At 52.9% G+C, this 22,838-nt stretch overlaps 1 protein-coding gene across 1 annotated transcript in view; it reads right to left on the bottom strand.

The window, feature by feature from the left end:
- Positions 1–6,261: 6,261 nt before the first annotated feature.
- The window catches only part of Snrk (SNF related kinase), a 40,137-nt gene continuing 23,560 nt past the window's right edge, over positions 6,262–22,838 (bottom strand). The window contains 5 exon segments of the mRNA XM_019207546.2: positions 6,262–7,254; positions 7,256–7,978; positions 10,148–10,282; positions 12,311–12,523; positions 13,805–13,946. Of these exon segments, the coding sequence (XP_019063091.1) occupies positions 6,786–7,254; positions 7,256–7,978; positions 10,148–10,282; positions 12,311–12,523; positions 13,805–13,946 (1,682 nt within the window). The 3' untranslated portion in view covers positions 6,262–6,785.

A 22,838-nucleotide genomic window follows, 5' to 3' on the forward strand; every position in this document is an offset into this window, starting at 1 on the left:
CCCGCCAGCACCACGGCAGCCAGGCTGGGTGCCTCCACCTCTAGGGACCGCTTTCTCCGTCACCTGCCCACACACCTTGAGCTCGCCTCCCTCCACAGGAGGGCTGGACAATCACCAGGTCCCACAGGTGGCCAGTGCAGCTTCAGCCAGGCCAGGTCACTTCACCCCAACCTCTTGCACACAGGCCTCAGGAGGGGCTCCTGCTGCCCCCCACACTCCTGGGTGCACCCCACAGGCCAGATTCCTAATGCTGTCCTGGCTACAGGGAGAAAAACCGAGGCCCATGGGCTTGAGTTTCTTGGTTCTCACCTGGTGTGGCACCTGCAGGCGACCCTCAACCCTCCCACCTTGTCCCCAGCCCAAACCCACAGCTCCCTGCCTTCTCCCACAGGAAATCAGCAGGGAGACAAATATCAGAGGCACAGAAGTCCTCAGGCCTCACAGTCAGTGTCTGTGACGACAGCATGATCCCAGCGAGGTCTCCATCCTCCGTCCTCTGCACAGCACTTGAGGGTGGCTTGAGAAGGGGACCTGACAGAAGTAAGGGCTTCCAGGGACCCAGCAGGACCGCAGAAAGGATTCTGCTCCACCTGGGCCCTAAGAGGGAAAGCCCCCAAGAGACCAGATGGGCAGTGGGCAGGCACGGGGCTGCTGTCCCCTCTCTGGGCAGACACTAAGAGGCCCCAAGAGCCAAGCCAGGCGCAGCTGAGGCTGCCCCAGCGCGCTCCTGCTGAGGAGCCAGCAAGGTGGTCACTGGTGTCAGAGGGCCCCTGGGACTGGAGAGGAAATAAGGTCAGAGAATTAATGGGGACAGACGAGGGCACGGGTCACTAGGAAGACCCTGGCTTCTCACACTAGGGGAAGCCAGCGGAGAAGTATTAAAGAAGCCTGTGACTGAGGGTTCCACTTGCAGCCATGACAGCAGAAGAGGAACGTGACCAGCCCGCTTGCTAGAAAACCGAACAATGCATGAAGCAGTGGTTTTCAGACTTTGGGCCATAGACCACACGGGACTGTGCTGAAATCCAACGTTTGACAATGTGCAGTTCAGTGTTCACTGAAATTAAAAGGGCAACCTAGGATTTTATACCCATCAAAACTATCTTTCGTAAGTGAAAAAGTTTTTCAACAAGGAAAGCCAACAGGAGTGCTGCCAGCAGACCCGTGCTATGAGAAGTGATGAGTGTTCTAGAGTTGGAAGAAAACACTCAAATTTGGGCTTGCATTAAGAAATGAAAGGTGCTAGAAATTGTAGGTACAGTATGTTCCCCTTTCATTTAGTATCCTAAAAACTATTTTTATAAATCTATACATATGTGAAAAAAAATAGCAATCACAACAGGAAGAAAATGGAAGCAGTGCAGTTGTAGGCATACACCCCTCCTGAAGGAGTATTCTAAGGTAGGCTGTGACATACTGACATCTCCTGCACATCCTACAGGAGCTACTGAAACAAACACCAGGAAGCCAACAGTGGACAGCAAATGGAACAAAAAGTGATCAGTAGATGTGGTGGTACACACCTATATCCCCAGCACCCTGGGAAGCTGAAACGGGAGGACTGAAAGTTTGAGCCACCCTGAGCAACTCAGCAACTGAGTGAGACCCTATTTCAAAAAAGAAAGAAAGAGGGCCGGGGATTTAGCTCAGCGTTTCGGTGGCCTGCCTTGCAAGCGCAAGGACCCGAGTTCAATCCCTGGTACCAAAAAACCAACAACAACAAAAAAGTAAGAAAGAGTTAGAGATGTAGCTCAGTGTGAAGGCCCTGGATTCAATCCCCATTGTTGGGGAAAAAGGTGATTAGTTAAACCAAAAGAAGGTAGGAAAGTAGGGAAGAGAAACTGAGACCAGATGAGACAAATAGAAAACCAGAGAGAGGAAGGTTTAAATCAAACCATTCAACAATTGTATTCGATGTAACTGGTCTGAACACTCCACCAAAAGCAAACTGGCCAAATAAGCAAGACCCAACTAACTCTAGGTTGTCTAAAATGCCTGAGTTTAATGTCACAGGTGACAGTAAGAATGGCAAAGATTCTCACGGCCAAGAGGACGGTGAGCTCTGTTAGGGTCTCAGAACAGAAAATCATCTCCCAAGGCAAGGGCGCTGTATGCTAGTTGTATGTGCCTAACGCGGGGCTCCAGTTCCATGAAATAAAACTGGTAGGAATGAAGAGAGGGACACGCGGTATGATCGGAAAATAGTGTTTACATTTGAAACATTTATTATAGTAGAAGCCACATGGCCGGAATCTTCCTCCTTGCTGCACACTCCCCCATCATCCTCGCCACTTCCTGCAGCAGCTCCGGAGTCCTCTTTCCTGAGGGTCTTTAGTCGCACTGTCCAAGCTCCTCGATGTCCTGAATCAGTTCAGATGTGGACCTTCCATGGTCATTCCGACTGTGGGGAGGGTGAGAAGTCCCACAGTGCCCGATCCCATGAACAAGCACCAGGACACAGCCTTGCGTTTTTGCGAGCTGTCTTTTGGATGGCACCCAGGAGCAGCATCCACTCATTTTTATCACACCCGGTTCAAAGATAAGAATGAGGACTCCAGAGCTGCTTCAGAATGTGGACAGAACCATGGGCTGAGTGTTCAGGGGAGGATCTTATTGGCCATATGTCTTCTACTCCAATAAACTTTAAAAATTTTATTACTTCCGTATTTAGTTCAGCATTCCTCTTGAGAGCTGCTACAATGAGAGAAAATCCATAGACACAGAACACAAACACTGCCAACCCACTGAGCCGACATGGGAATGTCCAGCAGCACTCTCCTAGAACCCCAGACATTCACCAGCACAGGCTATGGCGTGTTGGGAAACAAGCTTTTCATCTTAAGACGAATTGGCCATGTGTGGTGGCACTCATCTGTGATCCCAGCATTCAGGAGGCTGAGGCAGGAGGATCACTGCAAGTTTGAGACCAGACTGGGCTACATAGTTCAAGGCCAGCCTGAACTACATAGCAAAATCCTACCTTAAAAAAAATGTGGAAAACATAGTCTGATTAAAATAGAATTCAACTAGAAACTAATAACAGAAACTTGTGGATAATCCCCAAACATCTGCAAATTAAACACCTTTTAAAGCATATTTTATGGTATTATTTTTCCTGTTTTTTTTCTTAGTACATTTGCAATTTATCCTTTAAAATGATCATGTGCACTGCAGAGTGGGGGAGGATGGAAAGCCCAGAGTGACAGCAGAGAGGTCATGTGGGGCACCAGGGGCTGGTTTTGGGGTGAGGGGACGAGGTCATCACCGGGAGCATGCAGGGTCGTCGCCACTGACTGGAGGTGTACTCAAGGCATGGGGAGCAGCCTGGCCAACACGGGGCTGGGGAGCTCTGCTGTTAGGGGACTCACGCAGCTGTCCAGAGTCACAATGGCGTCCTGGCCAAGATTAGTGACTACGGAGGCGGTGAGTGGGGCCTGAACGTCAGGATGGGAGAGCAGGCCAAGGCCTGGGGTCCCCATGATGGCACCAGGGAGGCCTGAGTGGACGCGTCCAGGGGAGAAGTGAACAGGTGCCATGGATGTTCAGGGGGTGCAGATGTCAGAAGTGAGCCTGGCACCCCACCTTCCGAGGCAGGGGAAGACGGTGGGGAGACAGGAAGTTTCCAAGCAGAAATGGAATGGAATGGAGGGCTTCTGCCAGGGGTGTGAGAAGGGACCTTGGACAGTACGAGCCTGAGGCTGCAGGGTGGGGACAAGGATGGGAGGGGCAGCACAGGCCTCATTGGGGGGCAAAATGGACTAGGGCAAGGGTCACACAGAATCACTGTGTCCCAAGCCCACCGAACCCCATTTCACAATTTAAACCAGCAAGTTTCGCAGTAAGTGACTGACGCTACAATAAAGCCATTTGCAAAACTGGCCCGCTGGACTGGCCACGTGGAGGTTACCACTGACCTCTCGCAGAGCAGCTCCAGAGGAGAAGGCAGCAGGGCCACGGTTGGCGACAACGCGGGGAACCAGGGTGTGGCTGCTGTCGAGGGAGGTGGCGTCACGGTGGCTTCGTCTGTAGGCAGAGTCCAGGGCAGGAGCAAAGATGGATGATGCGAGAGAAAGAACAGAATGACCAGAGCCAGGTCCGCACGGCTCCCAGAGGGGCCCAAGTCACAGGGACAAGGCTGGGACAGAAAGGACATCCTGGAGAGAGCAGCGGGACCGGCCTGGGTGTCGTGAGCGAGCTGGAGCAGCGACGCCGTCCCTGGCTTCTCTGCCGCATCTGGTGGTACAGGGCGGGCAGGGATCGCGAGGACACACACGACAGGGGACGCGGTTTCTGTTGCTGAACACCAATGTCACTTTATTGTTTGGATTATTTTCCATTTGTCACAGACCTGTAAATGTTTACACAAGGAGGAAAATCCGCCAGAACTGGAAGCAACCGAGCGAGCAGCTGACGGTGTGAATGCGGGCACATCAGCTCTTCAGGACATCGTTAACGCAGCCCAGGCTCACAGCTAATCTTAGAGTCGGTGTCAAGATTGTCACTACTTTAAATACGCGTAGACTTGCCAGAAGTACGTAATTATATATTATATACACACATACAGAAAAATACACGACTGCTTTCCACAATATTAATGGATGCATTACTGTAACTATGCAACTTGTGAAGACAGAGGTTAGGGCCCAGGTGCCCGGAGAGCGGGTCAAGGAGTTTGGTCCAAGAGTACCTCCCCGTAATGGCGTCCGCCCCTCCCGTACGGATGGCGCACTACACACAGACACATGCAGTCGCTCGCTCAGGACGGGCGGACACCACTCAGACAGACGTGTGGCCCGGGCGGCCGACCAACCACACACGGCTGTAAGGCTACGACACAGCTCCTCACGTAAGTGGTCAACTCTGCTGACCCTAAGGCGAGCACCGTATGTACATCTGAATATAAAAACCACTGGGAACCAACACAGGTGGGTCAGTTAAAAGGTGCCACGCCAAGGCTATACACAACCACAGCGAAAGTATTTACAGGACTTGGAAAACAGCTGCAACAAAGAGTTTATTGCCAATGCCCTTTGGAAACCTCCCTCCTATGCTGCCGACAGATGTGACGCTCACTGACTACATGAACTACACATCTTCTTTCTGGCCCTTCAAAGATCCCTGCTCAAGAATTTCAAGCAAATATGTTCTATGGCTTCACCCACACATCTATTCTCATAGCTTTCAGCATAAATATCACAATAACTAGAGCTGCAGCCTAAAACGCGCCTGGCTAGCCCAGGCCTGTCTACACAGGAGAGAGACTTGAAGTAGCAGCCGTACTTACACGGTGAGGCACACTGCGCACCCCGAGTCCTGAGCACAGGGCACGAGTCCCACGTCAGGGAGCTGCCAGGCTGCTGGGGCCGGGCCTGGGCCGCGCCGTGCGGGTCTTCGGTGCTCTGCCTGCTCAAGTCAGGCCCGTCGCTCCAAGCTGTGTCAGAGCGGGCACAGCCCACCCGAAGGCTGCCAAACGCAGCTGTTAAGACCCCAGGGCACAGCGTGAGGGAAACAGCATCTGGCTCCTCGCAACACCCATGATCTGCTACCTATCGCATCCTGCAAGACGAGTGGCCACGAGACGATTATCGGGTCAAAAGTGTCACCGTGTTGGGCAGGTTACAGCCGGGGTCCCGACTGTTTTCTGGCAGGAAGGCAAAACAAAAAATGGGGGGGGGGCACAAAGCAGGCTTTGCGCATTTTTGTTTGCTGTGTAAATTTTACCTTTTTATCTGTACTTCTGATCAGCCAATTTTCATAGCTAGCTGAGCCAAAGGATGGAATGAAATGGAAACAGGACGACTAATTAGCAAACTCCTGAGAAACAGATCCCAGAAGTTTGGTTCCCATCAGACCCAAGACTCGGCCAGTCTGCGTGCCCTCTGCCCGTGCAGGGCCCCACCACCGCCTCCGTCTCCTCGGCGTTGAGGGCACTAGCGGGGCCCACACAGTCCCGCAGACGCTGCCCACGGGCAGCCTGAGCTCTGCTGGACAGACGCCGTCAGGAGCTCGCTGCAGCACGGTACAGGATTGTCCGCGTGTCTGCCGTGAGGGGGAAGCTGCCTCAGAAAGCTGTCCTTCACCTCACCTGCCAGGAAGGCAGGAGAATCGCCGGGCGACACGAGAGCCCAAGCTTCGGGCTTCACGCCCTACCCACGACGGCCGGGTGCAGGCGCAGGGGTCGCCGTCAGGGCTCGCTCAGGGCAGACACTCGCTGTCCTTGCTCCGCCAGGCTGTGGGCGGCAGGGCCACCTCGCCGCTGCCTCAGAAAGCTGTCCTTCACCTCACCTGCCAGGAAGGCAGGAGAATCGCCGGGCGACACGAGAGCCCAAGCTTCGGGCTTCACGCCCTACCCACGACGGCCGGGTGCAGGCGCAGGGGTCGCCGTCAGGGCTCGCTCAGGGCAGACACTCGCTGTCCTTGCTCCGCCAGGCTGTGGGCGGCAGGGCCACCTCGCCGCTGGGCCAGGGCTGCCACGTGTTATTGCTTTGGTTCTGTCTCGGGCACCGCAGGCGCCTCCGAGCACGGAGTTTCTGGATCACAGGAGGTCAGGACAGGATTTAGATTTTGCACAAGAAACAAAAGCATCTCTCTCTCTCTCTAGGTGAAGTGCAGAATATCGAATTTCTAAGTGCTCCATTTACATTAGGTTCCAAATATACAATTTAATTTCATCCTGATCATCCACATTACAACTATGAATGTAAAAAGTACACAGTAGACTCTTCGGCTGGAAACAAAGTGGGGTCTGGCAGCATGCAGAGGCCATGCGTGGTCGCGGCTGGCGCTCAGATGACGTGGCAGCAGCTGGCCGGGCTGGAGGCGCACAGCAGCCCCTCCTTGGGGCCCCGCCGGATGTTCACGGAGATGGTCTTCTCGCACAGAGGTAGCTGGAGCACGCCGCTCTTCAGGTTCTTGCTCTTTATCCGCTCCAGTTCGGCGGTGGCCCCGGCCACGTGCTCGGAGAAGAACTTGACACTGCCCACGGCCGGGGCCTGGCCGGAGCCCGCAGCAGAGCCCACGCACATCTTCCACGCGGACTTCTCCTGCACCTTCACGCTGGACAGCGCCAGCACCCGCTGCGGGTCCATGATGTACTTGGCGCCGCCGTGCAGCTGGGAGCCCAGGCAGAGGCCCACGAGTTTGAGGCTCTCCACCAGCTCCCCGGCACTGCGCGAGGCCAGCTGCACAGAGCTGGGGGGCCCCGAGGCACAGCGGCGCGTGGACCCCGAGGTGCCACCCGGGGTGCACCCTGCATCTTAACAAAAGGCTGGCCTGGTCCGCGCCACCGCTGCCATGGCTGGGCTTGCTCTGGCCCCCACCATCCCCCTCGCTGCCTGGGGGCCCCTCGCTGCTGTCCCGCCGGTGCCAGGAGTAGGGGAACCCGCTGTCTTTGTCCAGACGCCGCCGGCTCTCAGAGTCATCGTCACTGGTCTCAGAGCTGCTGCAGCTGGAGCCGCGGCCCTGGCTCTTCCTCCGGTGGTAGCGTTTGTGCACGGTGCCTGGGGAGGCGATGTTCATCTTCAGCCTGCTCAGCTTGGGCGGCAGGTTCTCGTCCATGTCAAACTCATCATCTGACTCCCCCTCCTCGAAGATCTGGTTGAGGACGGGCGCGCTCTTCCTGGATGTCAGACGGTTGGTCACAGACGGCTTCCGCCGCAGAACCACTTGTGTGGACAGGGACATGGGTTTCCTGTCCTCCTCATCCTCCTCTTCGTCCTCCTCCACCCTGAACAGACACTTCCGCCCGCTGACTGCAGGTTTCAAGCTTGCAGCGGGCACCGTGGAGAGCGCGGGTCCTGCCAGCTCGGGCAGGTCGTCCTTCTTAGTCGAATCACACAGGCCTTTACTCCTGTGGCCATTGAGGACACTGTCGGTGGCCCGGGCCGGAGACGGAGGGACAGTTGCGTGGGACAAAGGCGTGGCCGTAAGGTCGTCCTCAAGGTCCTGGGGCACATCGATCTTGGTTGGCCATGACTGCCTGCGTAATAAATCAGAAAGAGAAAAGGCATGCAGTCACGCACAGACGTCAGTAAAAGACACACAAAACTTGCACAGTAAACCCACAGACACAGAAGGAAACACGGCAGCCACACTCCTACCAGCATCTGTCAGCCAGGACACCGGCGGGCACATGCGGTTAGCAGGAGGCCATGCAGGCGCGACCTCGCCACAGCTGCCAGGGAGTATGCTGTGCACCAGAGAAAGCACTCACTTTCCGAAGCCTGCACAGCACCCGGATGAGGTGTGATGGAAAATATGGGATTCAAGTTTTTAAATTACAGCGAAAGACACACTGCCCTGAACCTCCCCCAGAACCCTCCCTTCTCACTGAACACACCCATCCCATAGCTCTCTCGCTCTCTGCAGCAGCTCTGGAGTCCGCTTTCGTGAGGGTCTTTATAGTTGCGCTGTCCTGGCTACCTCGATGGGTCATTTTTACTTTGGGAAGAGCCAGACGTCGCCCGGTGCCAGATCTGGGACCAAGGTGGATGAGAACACACTGTCGTGTTTTTATGCGCTGCCTCTCTGCTGGATGGTGCTCCGTGGCAGTAGTCACTGTATTTTTGATCACACTAGTAAAGACACTCAGGAAAGTACGCCAAAACTGTAAGAATAAGTGTGTTCAAAGCCAGGCGTGTTTTGAGGGGAATTAATAGCAATGTATCTTACTGTACTAATTTTTTTTTAAAAAGTAAAGATTCACTGTATATTTTGATCACACTTCTGACTTTGTCCCTTTGATGCTTATAGCTCAACTTATTGAGCTGTAGGATTGCTAATAAAATTCACCTGGAATTCCAGTGCTGCTTTTACAAGATGGTGTAAAAGCTCAGCATTCATAAAAATAAGTGGAAATAGTTTAATGGATTTAAATACGAGGGTGCTGGGAGAAGAGCTGTGGAGCTGTCACATACGAATCTCTTCTTAAATTAAAAACTTTCACTTGGTATAAGTGTACTTTCAAACACCCACCCGTAAGGAGCACTGCATAGCAAAACCGCTCGTGTTTAACCCTCGGCTTCACTCTCCAGCCTAGCGTCAGCCACGTTACAAGAACCTGCTTGGTGGCCCAGGGGGGACTCTGAGAACGCGGCACTCCACCTGCACCATGAATCCTCATTTGCTCTCCATGCCCGTGGGATGGGAGATGCCAGAGACATTTAAAACAGCCACTGTCACACGGCGCCATGTCGTTTCCACTTCACACTGATTTTAGCCCACAGCCTAGGGCCCTACCAGCATCTCCCCATGTGGCTCTTCCCCCCAGCGCTCCAGGTACAGGAAGAAGAAAGCAAGGGTGGTGCCGGTCGCGGCAGTCAGGACAGTGCAGCGCGCGCAGGAGCTGGCCCCAAACCACCCCACACTGAGCAGCTGCTCAACCCGGGGAGGGCGCAGACGGCCAAGCTCTTCTGCCCCACAAGGCTCGACAGCGGCGGGCAAACTCCTGGCCCGGAGGCCCTTGGCGAGGGGCTGTAGGCGGTGGGCACAGCAGTGCCGTCTTCGCCCACATAGTGAGAAGGGAAGACGCCAACAGGAAGCGCAGGTGCGTCCGATGGACCAGAGCCCCCGGTGATGGCCGCACCGTGGGTCCAACTCACGGAGCCCACAGTGCTGGGAGGCAGGGCCACTATTTACCCATCAGACACAGGCTTGGGTTGGTGACTTCTGACGCTGGGCCCCCGGCCACTCTGGAGCTCCGGCCCATGGAAGCAGGAGCAGGGCAGGTGCTCTAGCGCGGCAGCGCTCCCGTCCCTCAGATTCCCAGCTCAGGGTGACTCCTCTCAGCCTGCAGAGTAGGCAGCTGTGTCACTGAGAGGTTAAGCAGCCTCCTGGGCCAACCGGCGATGCACTGGTGGGTCCCAGCCCACTCTCTAAACCAACACATTTTAAAAACTTATTTCAAATCACCGGGAGAGAAGCCGGCACAGCATGTGTCAGACCAGGAAGAGCTTGGTGACAAGGACCGGCACAGCCTGTCCCGGCCAGGCCCACGGCCCAAGGATGCGCCATGGGGACAGCATGGCCATGAGACGACTGGCCTCCCCGCCGGGCTGGGTCACCGCTGGCCTCACAACCCTCACAGGAAAGGAAAGTACACTATTTCAAAATGTAAACTTACTAAAATCAGTGAAGACATTTTTCTCACCTAAACTGGGCCTTGATGTTGCTGGGGCTCGCTGACCGGGTCTGTATTTCCTTCTCCTGCTTCTCCCTCAGGATCCTCTCGGCGAGCAGGAAGTAGGTAGCCGTGATGTGGTTGTACCTGTTGGTTTCCAGGGCTCTGAGGAAAAACAGAGCGAACATAAGCCACACAGACAGCTGTGCTTTTCATAAAGACTTGTGATTTTTGAAAAGGATAAAAAAATGAAATTCAATGACCAGGAAGCTTTAAATTCATTCACAAAGGCAAATGGGGGAGAGAGACCTAGTAGTATTTAGGCCACTACTGAAACCCTAAAAGGCAACTGCACATAAATGCTCATTTCAGTGGAAAAAAAAAAACGCTAACAGTGTGTGGGCTCACGTCAGTTTGAGATGTGCAAGAGACGGTAATGAACCTTCCCAGGTGCTGTGCATTACCGGAAGTTAGTGTGCCTGTGAAGTGTTCACTGCTAAAGGCTTTACCTGCTTCCAGTACAACATGAAGGATGGCGCGTTCCTCAGCATCAATCAGGAAAATCAGAAAATGTGTCTACCTTCAACTCTCTTTGCAATTACACGCACTGTGGGCACTGAGAGTATGTCACTGCTTACTACTTTTCTGAGTAAAATCAATGTTTTCATTCGTCCGTCTAGAAAGCTGTGATCACAGGGTACCTGCGTACCCGGGTGCCAGGGCATGGCACCCACCAAGGCACAGGGCCCATCATGGGACGTGCTGGGACAGTGCTTCAGAACCCCCCCCAAGGCCCAGAAACATGCGACTGGTTTTTAGGCTTTCTGATACACAACGCATGCTCAGGACGGAAGCCATTCCGAGGTCAGTGCTGACAGTGTCCGGCCGGGGCAGCGGGGCAGGATGGGTGGGCAGCTGGAGGCACAGGGCTCCGGAGGGCAGGAGGGCTTCTTGCAGTGCTACTGTGTCTGGGAACACGCAGGCTGCAGCCCCACAGCCGCCACCCGCCTTTCTGGGTGGATGCGGACGCTCCCTGGTGTGAGTTCACACTAGGAATTCTCCGTGCAGCAGTGCAGGTGTCCATCTGAGGAGGACGCCTGGCCATTCAGGGAGATGCACACAGCCCTTCCCTCAGTCGTCTCAGTCGTTCTCCACGGACTCCTACACGTGTGTGCACAGACAAGCGTCCCGCTCTCTGCTCAGACAGGGCGTGTAAGTAAGTAGCTGTGTGTCAGTCTGAGGACTCACAGTGCACTTGGAAACTTGGACAAATCTGTACTAAAACCAAAACCAAAACTAAAGCCTGTTTTCTTTTGTAAACCCTTCTCTCCAGGGTATCAGAAACCCCCGAAGGTGTATGTCCTGCACACAGACCACACGGGGCCCTTGGACCCCTCTGCCCCAGGACCTCAGCCGTTACCTCTGCGTGGCCTTTTAGTCATTTGCTCTTTACATCATACCCAACTGCTTCTTCAAGGAAATAAATAACTTTTGGTATTTATGGAAACACTGAATTTTCAGCAGACCTCTTAAAAACTGTCATTAGACACAACTGCATCTACCTGCTCTTTGACGCCCAGCCGCTCAGGTTACTGATACCCGACTGTGGGGACTGGGGGGCTGCAGCGCTCGCCTGGCATGCACGAGGCCCTGGGTTCTGTCCTCAGCATCAGAACAGCAAAAGCCAGAGCCCTACTTGTGGTCAGGCAGAGGAAGCAACACCACGAAGGCCTGCAGGGCCGGGGCTGACAGGGCTCCGGGGAGGGGACTGAGCTCAGCCCAACCGTACACGAGCATGGGCTCTGTGGCCAGCGAGACGTCACCTACAAAATGGCACGGCCCCTTCCTCAAGCCTGACCCAGAGGAGACAAGCAGCGCTGCTCTGACCTCCCCACGGAGACCGCAGCAGACACGGGAAGGAAGAGGACATCGCTGCAGACAAAGGGTCCCCAAGACAGGCGCCATCCAGCTGCTGCACTCCAGCCCACTGGAAGTGAGAAGGCTACGCACTCACGGACACCACCTGGCGGTGACTTCCCTGCTCCCCGGAACAAGACCCAGGCAAAACGCCGTGTCAGACCCTGGGCGGGAGCAGCAGATAGACACAACTCCTCCCAGCTAGGCTCCCAAGGCCCCAAGCTCCAAAGCCCCTACGGAACCGCAACCTGGGCCCCTGGGTCAGAACTGACGTACTCTACAATGGCGTCGCGGTCGGCAATGTCCCCGAGCACCATGCGCTGGATGATGCTGTTGTGCTCCTCTTCCGAGAGGTTCTTGTAGGACACGAGGGGGATGTTGTACTTCGTGGCCGGTGAAGGGTCCACCCCCTGCAGCCACGCATGGTTTTCGATCTCTTCCAAAGAGGCCCTTCTCTTGGGATCTCTCTGCAGCATCCGGGTGATGAGGCTGCAGGGAAGGGAGGGCCGGCGTTACAGCAGATTGCTCAGAGATAGCAGTGGCAGCCTGAGTACACACCTCCCACACCGTCCAGCCCACAGGCTCCTGGATGGGCATGAGGAGGGAGGGTTCAGTGCTGTCATGTGTAGAAGGAAGAAACTACAGCCCGCAGCGGCGCCACTGTGCCGTGGACCTAACACAGGTACTGCCATGGGCGGGCACATGGTCAGAGGTCGGCAGTGACTCACGGCCAGCTTGTAAACATGTGAAACGCCATGCAACACATTTCGAGAAGCCGGCGATTTAGCTCAATGGCACCACACCTGCCTTGCAAGTGGCAAGGTCCTGAGTTTGATCCCTGGTACTAGGAAAAAAAGCTGTTTCTAGAAATGGATTTTATGAATCAACACACAGGGAGGACTCAGCACCCAACAGTGCAGTGAGAGCAGGGCCCTGGGCAGTGAGGACAGTGCCGGTGTGCTCCCCAGGGGGCACGGAGGACAGCGTGAGCCAGGCCTGGCATCAGGGAGGAGACGAGGAGGCACGGGGTGCACTGCCCAGTCCCGAAGGAAGCCTGCAGCTCGGCAGTGCTGCGCACGCACGGCTCTAAGAGCATGGGCCCCCTGGCAGGGCGGGGCCGCTCGCCCCACGAGCATCCAGCGTGACTGCCGCTGACACCTGCAATGAGTGGGTCCAGAAATTTACTCCCCATGCTCTTAACTGTCGGCTAAGATGGGGCTCCACTGGAAAGAAAGAGGCCCACGCTGGCAGATCTCCTCTTCCAGGTGTCAGGAGAAATGCAACACTTTGCTGTTCTAACAAATCCTTAGTTAGCGGCAACCCCCTGGGCCGGACTCCCTTTAAAGGACTGGGAATATGGATGACGAAACACTCAACTCCAAGCGCTCTCCCCATCACCGCCCTCCCGCGACAGCGATGACCACAGAGCGGGGTCAGCCTGGCGCGCCACTCACTGTCACCCCGCGCTCACAGATGCCCAGCGGCTCGTGAGGTGCTGCTTCCGGGGCTAAGAGCACCATGGAGCCTGGGGCCGTGCAGGGAGAAGCGGCAGAGGAAGGCGGCGGCCACCTCAGGGCAGCCAGGAATGAACTTCCTGAAAGCAGGCATACTGGATAAGTCCGTGAGCACACTTGCATTCCAGCGTTAAATTTCAAGTGAAAATCTGGGCTCCCCCCAACCTCTCTCAAAACCACAGATACTCAACTCAAGGATGAAAAGGAACTCATGCCTGGGAGCCGAGTCACCTCAGGCCGCACGCTGTCTACTCACTCTTTACACTCTTTGGACACGTGGGTCGGCACCGTGTACTTGCAGTCCATGATCATGGTCAGCGTCTCGCTGTCGTTGGCCTCCTGGAAGGGTGGCTGCCCGCACACCAGCATGAACAGGATCACACCCAGACTCCAGATGTCTGCAAGTCAAAGACATGCGGTAGTACTGGCCCATTCGAACACCAAGCGCATAACAGGAGGACCCGTGGGCTCCTCCGGAGCAATCCAAAGCACTTATATTGCAAAGCAAAAACATCCGAGAAGAAAACCGAAGCCTTGGTAGGCAGGCAAGGGGTCTGTCGTGCTCACTGGCTTCACTTACGGCCAAGCAAGCGCCACCACGGAGCGAAGCGGGCAAACGTTCAGGGAGAGACGGCAAGAGCCTCGATGGAAACACCTCGCCGCTCCCAGCCCAAGAGCAGCACCGTCACAGCCTGCACCAGAACAAAACCAGTCAGACGGGGACACTCTGAGGAGACAGAAAGGGCCCCACGTGCCTCAGCTGCCCATTCCTCACTCCTGACAAGGTACTGGGACATCACAGCCCAGAGACCAGCAAAATGCAGCCGAGGGTGCAGAAAATCACCAGGTCTGCACCTTTCAGGTACAGCCCTAGGGCCCAAGGCGTAACCAACCAGCAGAGGTGGGCAACAGGGCAACTCAGCGGCTCAGGCTCTGCCGGGAAGAAGGCCCCGGCATGGCAGCTTCCGACAAAGCACTCAGCCTTTTGTGGGCAGGCGGAGCTGGGGAGCATCTGAGGACCTCCCAACCCCAGCAGAGGGGCCAGCAGGTAGGTCCCTGCCTCCGGTCATCAGGAAGCAATCCGCCACTGCCACCCACAGCCGTGGACGGGATGGAAAAGGGTGCCTGTGAGAGGACAATGGATTTAGGATAGAAAGGATTTACGAAGGAGTTTCGGAAACTAAAACACATACACAACAGTATAAACATAACCAAAATCAACTCCAGAAACTTGACAGACCCCACAAGGCTTAGGGGGACCCCCCACCCCTGCCACAGGCCTTTGTCATCACATCTGTCAATGCTCAACTGGAGCTTTCATGTAAAAACACCCAAAACAACATGGGTTCCAGGCCAAGAGAAATTGAATTTGCTAATAAAAAATACTAAAACAGAGTACACCAAAGGCAGAAACCCCAGAGCTACACAGTGTGCTATTTTATACACGATGGAGATGGTCAAATGGAAAAGTCTGCTACAACAGAAGCACACAGATGCAGAAGGCAACCTGAGGGCCGGGGAGCGGTGCCTCTGGCTCTGCGGGGCCTGCGTGACCACCCCAAACGGAGCTCCGCACCCACCCCCAGCTGGCGGGCACATCTCCACCCGACCTGGCAACCCAGAGGGCCACGTCCTCCCGGGATCAGGCCAGACAGGTGATGACAGCGGGCAGAGTCTTCCGCTAAAATGGGGTCTCACAAAATGTCTCGGGCTGGCCCTGACCTGGCGGCCCCCACCCCCGAGCAGCACTTACACTCACCGCTCGCCAGATCCCAGCAGCACTTGCTGAGCACACAGCTGACGCTTAACTTAAACCCGCTCTGCACACCCAAGCCTCTTTCTGGCACCGCCCAGCTGCCGAGGACCACAGCGAATGGTGGCAATATCATTCCCTTCCTTACAGCTGCTGTCCCTTATTTTATGAAACAGTTATGTTTAGAAATTAACTGTGCAGTAAATCTCGTCTTCTAGTGATGTCTATTATTCAAATTGGAAATTCACCCATTTTTATTCATAGTATATGTTTGGCTATGCCCCTTTCCACCAAAAAGAAAAAAAAATTCTAAATGACTTACAACAAAAAATGCATACACATTAAAAATCTATGCAGTTAAAAAGTTCTTATTCTTCTATTGCCAAGTGCAGACACTGTTTAATGCTACTGTAACCAGCATCATACCTAACCACTAACGCACATGTATTTAATTAATTTATATCATTCCACATAAATCCTATAAAATAACCTTTATAAAAATTAGTAAACTCATTTTTTTTACTTTTTCGTCACGCTAAACCGCAGGTGAGCTCTGATACAGGTGACGTGTGACAGTACAACTACACAAAGTTCATGTTCTAAAAATAAGACAAGTACATAAATATCAACCAGCAATTACCCAAAGTTCCTGGGTGGTTAAAGAAAGCTTGCCTTCTGTTAAGCACCACTCTCATAAGAAACAAGAAGGCCAGTCGTTTGCTCTAGCAAGTGAAGACACAATGCTCATCAGGAGACAACACGTGACGGGCAGAGCTAAACACAGGAAAGCAGCACGCAGGCACTGTCCTCACAGCTCCTCTCAGGACTTCAGCTGGCATCACAGAATGCTCAACCGTCCAGAAACTCCGGCACGTGACTCTGCCACGGACACTGCCGCAACAGGTGGCACAATCAAGCATTTCCACCAGACAGGAGCAGGAGTCGCAGGGAGGGGAGTGTTAGAAGGGCCAGTGACCTGTCCGGAACACACACTCTTTGTTACCGTGCCCTAAACCGGAGAGTCCTTTAGAGCTTCCGAAGGTGCCACAGCTCCCCACCACTGCCCTCACAGCAGCTGCACCGACTGGGCCTTACAGTCGCCTACTGGGGAATGAAAGCTCACGGGCACAAGCACCTTCCAGCATCTGACCCCAGCTGCCACTCTAAGGTAGGTTCAGGGAGCCACTAGGCCAACGTGGGGAGAGTGGAGGAAGACGGGGGCAGGACAAGGGCCAGCCTAGCAGTAAGGAAGGGAGAGCTGAATGCCTGGGAGCCAAAGCCCCCAAGGATGACCTCACCCCCTCCAACGGGACTGGGGAAGTCTCCATAAAACCCATCTCAGCGGGTCCTTTAAATTGTCTTTTTCTAAATAAAACTACGAACTCCTAAAGACAGGTCACACCCTCAGGGTGAGACTAGGACTGCCAAGGACTCAGTAAAACTGGGAATGGGGAGCAAGGCTGAAACACCAAATGTGGAGTAGGAACTTGTTAATGGTCTAAACGGTTAGCATCAAACCACTGAACAATCGAACTCAGCGTTAATACTAGTATCCGAAACACCGTGATTTCTGGCCCAACTACAGCTCATGGTTAACAGAAACAGGAAAAGAAAATCACTTAAGTGTAATTCATTTGGTTTAAAAACAAAACAAAAAACCCTCCAACGCACGGAAATGTCGGGGGGGAGTCTGGTCTCCCCGCCAGACACTCAGCAGGGCAGTTGAACCAGGTTCTTCCGAGTGTGCGCTACGCAAAGGGATTCTCCGAGATAACACCAGTGCAACCATGGGGTGGACGTCCTGGCTACTGACAGGCTTTCTAAAGTACATCACCCACACAGCCGAGGCAAGACAGGGTTAGAGAGGCCTGAGGACCCAAGGTCAGAAGCAAGGTTCAAGAAGCAGCCTCTCCTTCTCTTCCCGCTTTCTCTATCAGGACAGCCGCAAGTTACGCAAGAAGTAACACAAGCAGAAGTTCTAAAACTGCTACAGGTGAAACAGGGCACCTTTACACCCCAGCTCCAGTGCAGAAATCTACCCAGCGTCTTGCATCCAGCCAAGGCGGCCAGCACCCACACATGCGCAGTTCCTCAGAGAGTGGGAGTCTCAGGCACCAATGGCAGAAGCCAGGCCTCTCTGCAGCCTCTGTGATGGGGAGAATCCCAATTTCCACCATGCACCAGGTTGAATCCCCACTCACCGGAGGAACCGCTGCTCTGAGTCCCGAGTCAACCAGCACTCAGATCGCCAGCCTTTCCTGCTCCACACAAGGTCTGTGTTTCGCGCCAGGGAACAGGCTAGAGAACACTCTCAAGGCCGAAAACTGGCAGGTCACCGGGGTGAAGGTGACAGGAATGAAGAATTTGCCCTGAGAGTTGGGAAACAAGTCTGAGTCATGTGTTAGGATATTTCCACCGGCATGGCTCCATCAAAGAGCTGTTCAGAAGCAAGGTTTTACTGTTTCACAGGGAAATGTCCCTTCCCTTAACGACAAAAGCAATGAGAATGAACATGAGCTTCTCAAACTTAAGCAACGCTTCTTCTCCAAACCACCATCCGTCCGCTGCCCCTTGGTGACTTGGAAAACCAACGCCGCCCACGCCAGCCCACAGCTTAGCCCCGCTGTCCTGCCCCCACCGTGCTCACAGTCGCCAGCATTTCCAGCGCCCAGTGACAGAGACACGGGCCCTCGCCCTAGGTCCTGGGCTCCACATCAGGAGGTGCCGGCAACTCCACCACAGGGCTCCCCAGAACCCTGGTCTCCCTGGGGTGTCCCCCCAGCCCCGTGGAGAACCGGCCCTGAGGGGTGCTCCAGAGAGGCTGTGATCGCAAACCTCCTTCTTCACCCACGGTCCCGGAGGCCCCAGACGCGAGTCCCGTGTGCCCCCAGCCAGTGCCTGCGCAGCACCAGCCTGATGAACACGGGAGGCCCAGAGGCTCTGCACACTTGGAGTGGCGCCCCCAAGAGGGAGCTGAGACAGTCTGAGGGTGCAGGGGCAGGCAGTGGTTACTCTCCTCCCGGCTACAGAGCCAGGGGCAGGGATTCCGGGAAGTGGACTGAGGGGCGATCAGAGAGAACAGCTGCGGTTTACCCCAGCCCACCGATGAGGCCTCGTGCACACTTGTCTTCTCAAGACCCTGGAAACAGGGAAAAGCTCAAGAAGTCAAAAGGCGATCAGTCACACAGCCGATCAGACGCAGAGGCTCAGGCAGAGGCTCAGGCGGTTGCAGCACGCCTTCCACATCACCTCCTAAAGCCAACTCCAGGCCGGGTGGAAGTGAGCTTCACAGCTGGGAGGAAGGCCAGCCAGCCAGCCGGAGCATGCAGGCCGGGCTCCCAACACTCAGCCACGGTGTGATCCCGGGCCACGGCCAGTCCCCCTTCTCCAGGTTTCTGTGCTCACCGCCGAGCCCCAGACAGTCACAAGAGCCTGGGGTACAGAAGCATGGCGAGAGGGAGCACAGGGGCCTCACACTGTTCACTCAATGCCCTTCCACTACCGGAGTAACACGAACACTCATTTATTTGCACATAAAAATTAAAATTAGTTACGTGTAACAGATGCTGATGGGACATGCAGGTAATTTAAGCTGAAACTTTTTTGTGCTGGGGTTGAACCCAGGCAGGCATCTGCCCTCTGCAGCGACCCTTCCCTTTCACATTCTGAGAGGGTCTCGTCAAGCTCCTGGCTGGCCTAGGCTGAGCTCAGGCTTGCGATGACCCTCCTCTTCCTGGGGGTGGAAAGGCGGCATAAAAGGCCCAGTGAGGCACACTCGCTACTCGCAGCGACAGTCTCCCGTCTGAGGACTCCAACCAACCCCTTCCCCGTCTAGTACCGTGACATGAACAACCAGCATCTGAGCCACTGACTTTTTAGCATAAACTGTGCTTCAAGAGCTAAGAAAACTCAAGTATAAAACTCTATTAATGTTTCACAAAAATCCATGAGTCTTGTAAAATGTGACTTTAAAAGGGGCGTGGGGTTCACAGAGCCCCTGGATAGCCCAGAGAGCCCGACACACCTCATTCTGGCTGACTCAGCGGTGCAGCGTCCAGGTAGCCTGCAGCCAGGAAGCACATCCGGCCGCACACCAGGTACTGAGCTGAGTCCCTCAGGTGAACATGACAGCCAGCTAGAGTCACCAAGGAGGCAGCTGCGTGGGCACATTCCCTGCCGCCAGTGTGGGACATCCCTCAGGGTATGCCTAAGACCTCAGGGCAGAGTCAGCTACAAAGTCACCTTTCCAAAAGGAGACCCTCTCAAGGCCACTCAGTGAGACCTAACTTCCTTCTTCTTTAGGCATCAGGGGAAAATCTCTAGCTTTGGTCCAATTTTGTTGGAATATTAGTTACAAAGTACACAATGCTCACTACTGGAAGTGTTGTGACCATGTGGAAACACAGGCCTTAGCACGAGAGCTCCAAAATGGGCAGTGTTCAGAGAAGGACCCTCTACCCTGGGGACGTGCAACTTGCAAGCAGTCATTTCACATTTCAACCTCCCCTCAAGACTGGGACAAATACAATATAACTTTATGGGCCTCAGTTTGAACCAGAAAGTAGAAATGTTAAATTTAGTACAAATAGTCCAGTTCAATTTCTCTAGTCGAGTACAACTAGAGTCTGCGTGGCTGGCACTTTGTAAGATGGAAGTGTGTACAATCTCAACACTCACTTCACAGCTAGTGAAGTGCTTTGGTGCTTTCTTAAATGGATTTTTAAAACATCAAGTCCTTTCGTACGATGAACACACAAGCCATCAACTATCAGTTGGTGGGAATCACTTGCACGTGGCAATCCTTACCTAAGACTTAAACAGGCTCTCCTTCGAAAGGCACAAAATAAATGAGACAAAGCTTTCTTGGGTGCTAGTGATTCAAAAATCAAGTGAAGAGTGTTCTTCAGAGAGTACCCCACTGTCCAAGTCCTTAAAATGTCTACACTTGTCAGGAGGCTTTTTAAGTTCTTCATGAGAGGACAGAGAGAAATAAATTCACAACAATAAATTTAATACAGTAAGATTCAGATTCCAAAATACTAGTTCTTGAAATATTTGTTTTGGTCAGTTCTTCATGCATGTGGACATGTGGTGAAAATATGCATTTATTTCCCTGAATGAAAAAGAGAAATATATCTTTCGAGAAATTGTAAGAAACATGCAACCCAGCAGGCTCCACGTAAGATCACAATATTCAGATCCCTCCTTCAGAGCAGAGCTTGAGCTAGGGAGTTTTTTCAAATACAACTACACATTTCCTGCAAAAACAGTTCACACCAACTTTATCAGATGATGAAGGTACACTGTTTAAGGCTCAGGTTCCCCACACCACAGGAGATCCCCCTCACTAGCCTGTTAGATGGTAAAGACCTGTTTATTGGGGATTTGGGAGGTTTTTTTCTTGTACGGGGATAGAGCTCAGGACCTTGCACTTATGAGGCAGGCGGCAGAACCACCAAGCTAAATTCCTGCCTGGCCCAGTAAAGATTTGTTTTAACTCACATAGCCCCGCTGTTATTCCCCAAGTTCTTTAATGTGTAATTTACATACACTGAAATTCGCCATTTTAAGTGAATGCACACAAGGTCCTGTGGGACAGCACCCCCATGAAGACACAAAGCAGCTGTGTCCCCAACTCGGCCCAGCCCCAGCACAGGCCCTGACGCCACCGGCCTCCTTTCTGGCCCTCTGGTTATTTGCCCAAAGGAGTTACAGTTTGCAGTTTGGTTCCCACATGCTGCTGCCGGTGTATTCCATGGCATGGGCGTCCCCAACTTACCTCTGTTTGCGACATTTATGAAGCAAGCCAGAAAAGCTCAGTGCACACGCTTCCTGCTGACACACACTTTCACTTCTCCTGGGTGAACAGAATGGGCCTGCTACCCTTTCTGAGAACCTGGGAGACACTTTCCAAAGTGTGATTCTACCTCCTGATCCCCACTGGGAGGGGCCCCAGCTGCTCTGAACCCTCAGGGTTCCATATGCAGGCCATGCAATGGGTGTGGTTTTCACCTGCACTTCCTTAATGACTAATGGGGCTGGCTTGCCACTTTCAGTCTTTGCTAAATTGTTTGTAAAAATCTTTTGCCTAAACTGGGTTGCCCTTTACAATTGAATTTTGAGACTTCTTTATACAGTATTTGACTTGCAATGATTTCCTCCTAATCTGTGCTTAACAGTATCTTTCAAGTAGGAGTTAATTCTTATAAAATTCAACTTACCAAATTATTATAGATCATGCTTTTGTTACTGTATGTGACATAATTTTGCCTACGCTAAGATAACAAAGATCTAGTTTTCTTCTAAAAGGTTTAAGTTTACATGTTACTTCTAGATCTATGAAGCAAGCTGAGCTTTCACAAACGGTACAGATCAAGGTTCATCTGTTTCTACAACACAGCTGAATCATCTTTTCCCCAGTAAGTAGCATTAGCACTTTTTTTCAAAATCAACTGACCACCTAGGTGTATGTGTTTATGTATGGACTATTATTTAGTCTATTAAAATTTCTTTTGCCAATTTCAAACAATCTTTAACATAGCTTTATACTGTCTTTAATACCCTACTGACTTCTAAGGTTAAACCTCTTCTTCCTTCCTCACTATCTGCATTAAGTTACTTCATGCATGATTGTCCTTTCATTCGTCCAGGGGGAGCCTTCACGGACCTGTGAGAACTGTTTCTCCATTAAGAACAGTAATCTTCCCCATACAGTGACACCTTCGCTGTCGAACTCCATTTCAAATTCATGTTCAACACCAAAAATTTTGAGAACTGCACATACAGTCTTTTTCCCCATAATAGCAGAAAACCAAATAACTGGTTCCGAGGCCCAAAATTTACACTTATAAATTCATTTTGCCCAAATTTTAACAAATTTTGCGATGGCTTCTTCATTTAACTCTGTCACAGTTCGTAGTTTTCCTCTTGGCTTACTGCTAGCGTCACTTACTTTCTCTGCAGCTATGGTGATGATATTCTAGGCAAATAAAGTGCAACCAACCAATGAAACAAAGCACAACGACAAAGGGATTAACGCATTAACACAAGCACTGAATGCTGTCCGGGCAAGAGCACACTCAGGCTGAAGCATCAAGCCGCCTTCTTTTTAGTTTATGTCTACAGCGAGACCTGACCTGTGAGTGAGTCACTTTCGCCTGTACAGGTTTCTTCAAGTCAGATTTTTAGTTCAGCTATTGAGCAAAGTTACCCACACCAAGCACTTTTTTTTTAACTTCGCTGTTTGTGTAGTGGAAAGTTCAAGCTGGCCACTGTTCGACAACTGAGTTATCACGGCATTACAAATATTTCCTCAATTTGCCTAATTTTGTTTTGACTGTATGTGTACCATGCCCCTAAACCACCATCAAACCCATCACCCTTTGTCTTATAATTCCTACTTCGAGGCCAAGATCATACTAATGCTTTCTCTCAATTGTTTCTATACAAATCCTTCACGGTGGACCTGGAGTTCACTCTGACACATAACATGGGGGAGGGGGTCCTCTAGTTCCTTCCTCCTCAAATATCTAACTAT

Source organism: Fukomys damarensis, unplaced genomic scaffold, assembly GCF_012274545.1.
Source record: "Fukomys damarensis isolate Sample0158 unplaced genomic scaffold, DMR_v1.0_HiC HiC_scaffold_12, whole genome shotgun sequence".
In the NCBI taxonomy this organism is placed as follows: Eukaryota; Metazoa; Chordata; class Mammalia; order Rodentia; family Bathyergidae; genus Fukomys; species Fukomys damarensis.